This window comes from Telopea speciosissima, chromosome 7 (genome assembly GCF_018873765.1).
Source record: "Telopea speciosissima isolate NSW1024214 ecotype Mountain lineage chromosome 7, Tspe_v1, whole genome shotgun sequence".
Taxonomy (NCBI): Eukaryota; Viridiplantae; Streptophyta; class Magnoliopsida; order Proteales; family Proteaceae; genus Telopea; species Telopea speciosissima.
The window spans coordinates 28,526,700-28,532,070 of NC_057922.1; the positions used below are offsets into that span (position 1 = coordinate 28,526,700).

At 38.6% G+C, this 5,371-nt stretch overlaps 1 protein-coding gene across 1 annotated transcript; it reads left to right on the forward strand.

Moving 5' to 3' along the window:
- Window positions 1-267: 267 nt before the first annotated feature.
- LOC122668419 lies at window positions 268-1,687 on the forward strand. Its single transcript, XM_043864985.1, has 2 exons — window positions 268-1,342; window positions 1,653-1,687. Exons 1-2 carry the CDS (start codon window positions 268-270, stop codon window positions 1,685-1,687), a joined length of 1,110 nt encoding a protein of 369 aa, XP_043720920.1.
- The last annotated feature ends 3,684 nt before the right edge of the window (window positions 1,688-5,371 follow it).

Genomic DNA, 5,371 nt, shown 5'->3' on the forward strand with positions numbered 1-5,371 from the left:
AATCTAGTGGCTAGGATAATTGATTCTATACCAATCTAGTGACTAGGATAATTAAGATAATTGATTCTCTCTTATCTATAACTTGATCTTAGGAGATATTTTTGGCTGATTGACCCATGTAATCTTTTGTATATATTGACACCCCCATATCTGTGGAAAGTAACCCATTCTACTCAATTACATATCTTTTGTGCCATTATGTTATACGGTTCTAACATGGTATCAGCCTAATAGGATTTTGGGCAAATTTTTTGAATTTTCTCCACAATGCCTAACGATGCTGCAACTTTCCATGAAGCTGAAGCTTCTTCCCTCTCACCGACCATACCTCCTCACTCCCCATACTTTCTCCACGCATCTGATCAGCCAGGCACGCCTCTTGTTACACCACTTCTCAATGGGGACAATTTTCCTACATGGCATCATGCCAGGATCATTGCTCTTCAGGCAAAGAATAAGCTCCAGTTTCTTGATGGTTCTTTGCGCAAACCAGCTTCTACTTCATTTGATCTACCCCATTGGATTCGCTGTAATAGCATGGTGTGTTCTTGGATTGTACATTCCATCATTCCCACCATCACTCACAACATACTTTGGATCAACTCTACCAGGGATGCTTGGCTCGACTTGCAAACCCATTTTTCTCTGAAAAAAGCTCCGCAGATTTTTGAAATCCGTCGTTCCATCTCCAATTTATATCAAGGTCTTGATTCAATCTTTGCATACTATACCAAATTGAAGGGTTTATGCGATGAGTTTTCTTCTTATCGCGCTTTACCAACTTGCACTTGTGGTTCTGCTACCACCATCCGGGGGTTTTATGACTCCGATTTATTGATGGATTTTCTGCAAGGTCTTCATGATTCATACTCTGTTGTCCGCAGCCAGATCCTATTAATGGATCCATTACCATCATTTGCCAAGGTTTATTCCCTACTATTGCAAGAGGAACTTCAAAGATCGATCCACTCATTACCCACACCACCTATTGATCACGCTGCCATGGCTCTTGACCGTTCCAAACTGCAAAGTCAGCGTCCTAAACCATTTTACCACTATGATTTTTGTAGTAAAGATGGTCATTCCAAAGCAAGGTGTTTCAAGAAGCATGGCTTTCCGGACAACAAGAACCCAAAGAATTACTCTAAGGATATAAACACCAATCGCAGCAATGCTGCTGCCCAAAGAGGTTCTACCTCTAACATGCCTTCAAACTTGGCTGCGGCTATCTCTACAGGGTCAACTATTTTGACTTCGGGACCCACATTATCTGCTGATCAGATTCAACAGCTTCTAGCATTACTCCCTGTTGGTAATTCTCATCCCCTCGAACATGTTGCAGGTAAGCTTTGTCTTAATTCTTCTTTTGGTACCATCCCGTGGATCATCGATTCCAGGGCAGCCGCACATTTGCTCAGATTTGAAACTTTTTTTCTCAAATTTTGATTCCTCCTACTGCATTACCCATCACCTTGCCTAATGGCACCCAAACACCGGTTGCGAAGATTGGTACTGTCCATTTATCATCCTCTTTAACACTTGAGAATGTCCTATATGTTCCTACTTTCAATTATAATTTGCTTTCAATTCCTAAATTCACCTCTAGTACTTCTTATGAAGTACTTATTTCTCAATTTTCTTGTACATTTCAGGACCCACGTTCGAAGACAATTATTACGAAGGGTAAACGACATGGAGATCTTTATTTTTTGGACATTCACAGTCCTTCCGTTGCTGCCGCCGATCATTCCACCTTTGACCTTTGGCACTGTCGCCTAGGTCACCCTGGTTCTTCAGTTTTACCTTCTTTAAAACTTTTAGACTCTACAATTACTTTTCATAAGGATTGTTCGTGTACTGTTTGCCCTTTGGCAAAACAAACCCATTTCCAAATAGTTCAATTTTCACTAAATCTTGTTTTGACATGATACACCTTGACGTTTCGGGACCGTATAGAACTCCAACTTTATCTAGAGCACCTTTTTTTTTTAACAATTGTGGATGATTTCTCTAGAACAACTTGGGTTTATCTTATGCAAACCAAGCTGAAGTTCTCCTATTGGTTCAATCATTTTTTTCCATGCTTACAACACAATTTGGCACTCACATTAAAATTATTCGGTCCGATCAAGGGACAGAATTTTTAAACCAGTCAACCTTTCGGCATTTACAATCATTGGAGGTCATCCACCAATACAGTTGTGTTGCCACACCCTAGCAAAATGGAGTGGTAGAGCGCAAGCACCGCCATCTTTGTGGGATAACCTAGAGTGGGGGTGAATAGATTATCACTAGTGAAATATTATCCTTTTTAAATTTTCTTTAATTAAACAAGAAAGAGAGAGATAAATTACGTAAATGAAGGACACACAAAATTTATAATGGTTCAGTTAAACTTAGCCTACGTCCATTCCTCTCAACCTTAAGAGAATTTCACTAGTTACTTTCTTTCAGTACAGTAGATGGGAAGAACACCTTTACAATCTTTTTTCACGGGATAAGAGGATCCCAATTTTTTAAGGATAAGAGAATCCAAATCTTTTAAAGATAAGAGGATTCTTGCAAAACCTAAGTACAGTCTAGGCTAATGTAACAATGCTTTATAAACTCAAAAGCATAAATAAATACAAAAGAGAATAAAGGTAAAGATTACCTAGGCAAGGAGTGTGATGTGTACTCCTTGCAGGTGTCAAATGATGCAAATGAATGCTTGTAATGATGACCTTCTTTAAGACTTTTCTTTAGAGTACAAGCAAATAAAGGTCCTTTGAGCTTTGAAGTCAATCTTTGAATAATGTTGATGTGGACAAGAAGACTTCAATGATGAGAGCAAGGATTGACTTTTCACCTTTTACAAAAATTGTATTTTGGACTGTAGTGGATAGGTGAAAAGGTCAGACATGTTCTCTATTCATAGGCTCATTAATGGCCTTTAAAACATGTGCAAAATATGCTCTAACAGATTTATTTTTAACCCATCCGATCGACCTGAAGAGTAATCTGATCGACCGGATCATAGCCATTGGAGAAACTAGCCGTTGGAAGGAAGAAGTGGCATCCAATCGATGTTCGATCGACCAGATCATCGTCCCACTTGATCCGGTCGACCGGATCATTTCTGCGAACGTACTAATGAGGCCACTGTTTCTCTTGGTTGATGCATACCCTGTGATCCAGTCTACCGGATCACAGACCGAATCCCTGTCTTGGCTTGATTTTGACAGTTTGACTGAGGGGATTGGTCCGGGATTTTCTCCAACTAATTCGAACATATTTTAAGGTTAAAGGGGGTTCAATTATAACCTCCTAAAGTCTCTAAATGATGCATACGCTTTTTCATTTATATTATGCAAATACAATTACAAATATGTATGCAGTGTGTATCTAAGTATGTGCACACGAGCATCTTGACTTTCTTTCTTCATGTGACGTTCTTCAATCTTCAAAAGATCTTTAAAGATCTTCTTTACTTGACAAGCTTCATATGTTTTCAAGATCTTGATCTTTAAGGCTTTGTCTTGAATGTCTTTACTTTGTGCTTTCTAGTTCTTTGACCTATCACCCTGTTGACATGTTGGCACAAACAAGACCTAGTCCAATATGTTTGTTATCATCAAAACACTTATGGAGGTAGGGTAGAATTCCCCAACAATCTCTCCCTTTTGATGATGACAAACATATGATTTGGTAGCACTATATAATATCCATAGCAACCATATATAATGCAATATATTTTAATTTAAAGCAATCAAGTCATGCATCATAATCATAATCCAAATCCAAATCATCCATATCTTCTCCCCCTTTGTCAACAACAAAAAGGAGTAGAGAAGGCTTCCCTTGCAATATAGAGTCATATGCAGAAAATATATAATAAAGAAATGATTACACTTAAGTCAAACCAAGTCAACCATATAGTTATAAAAGTCTAAGCCAATTAGTCAAAAGCACTCTCCCCCTAGAGATGTGCAGCAGTTAAGAATCATGCTAAAAGTAAAGCAGTTGGTTCAAATATTACAACCCAAATTGTCTTTAAAAAAAAAAAACATAAATAAAAAGCACTAATCATCTGCAGAAGGGATAAAAATGTGAAAATCCTGAGTGATCATCCGAAGCTGAGCCATGATCTCCTTGTCTCCACGAAGTGCAGCGAACTGATCATCAAAGCCCTGGAAGTGAGAGTCAAGCTTCTCTTGATAAGCAAAAAATTCAGCCCTTGTCACATATTCTTCATCATCAGAAGCATCACTATCAACAATGGATGAAGAGACTTGCTTGCGCCTAGCTTGATGGGCAAGAGGAGGAGCATCAGAGGCACTAGTAGGAATGGCCATTTTCTTCAAGGTAGAAGTATCAATGGCATTAGGATTTGTGGAGGGAATTTCATCAGTGAGATCCACTTCAAAATGCTTGAAAATGATTATCAAGAGACGACTATAAGGGAGGCTAGCCTTAGAGTCTCTTTCAGCAGCTAATTTCATGATTTTCATAATCACATAGGGGAGGCAGATTTGATGGGTGTTGGCAATGCACCAAATGAGATAGGTTTAGAAACGGGTAATGACATCTCTATGCCCACCAAGAGGGAGGATATTATAAGTAAGAATCAGATTCACAACCCTAGGGATATCTCTAAGATGAATAGCAGTAAGACCCTTAGGTTCTCCCAAATAGTTCTTAAAAATTGCACCATAAACCTCATCAACATTCATAAATCCTTCGAGAGAGGTTTTGGTACGGAAATACTTGCGTTCTCCATAGTCATCAACTCCAATCATTTGGGTAAGTTCTACAGTGTTAAAGAAGATGTATTTGCCCTTAACCAGAGAGGTGATGCTATAGTCATCTTCAACACCAACAACTTGGAGATTGCAATAGAATAGTTGCACAAGTCTAGGGTAGGTTTTCTCTTGGGGATAAAGGATGGAGTCCCAACCTAATATTTCAAAGAAAGTGTTGATTTCAGAAGAAAGAATATTATTGAGTTCAGTGACACTTACTAGCCTTTCCCTAATGAATTTCTTGAGTTGAAATTGCTTCCACCAAATCGAAGCCTCTTTGGAGATAAACAATGTTCCATCATAGACATCCTTCTTTGAAGCAACGGCCTTTCTCTTCTTTGAAGGTTCTCCTTTGGAAGCCATAGAGACCAAAGGTTTTGGAGAAAAATTGAAGAGGTTTTGGGAGTAAAAGAAGTGAAAACTTAAAGATTTGATGGTGAAGATGGGATTGAATCACCAATAGAGCAAGAATCTTCAAGGGCTTTGCAAGATTTTGCCCTAGAAACTCAAGAGAGGGATTTTAGAGAGAAGAGAAAAGACTTTTGTGCAAAAATTAATGAGCCAAATGACCCACGGATTGGGTTTAAAAA

Coding starts and splice junctions, on each gene's coding strand:
- LOC122668419 (XM_043864985.1), top strand. CDS start 268: ATGCCTAACGATGCTGCAACTTTCCATGAAGCTGAAGCTTCTTCCCTC. Junction 1,343..1,652: donor TCCCCTCGAACATGTTGCAG/GTAAGCTTTGTC, acceptor TGTACATTTCAG/GACCCACGTTCGAAGACAAT.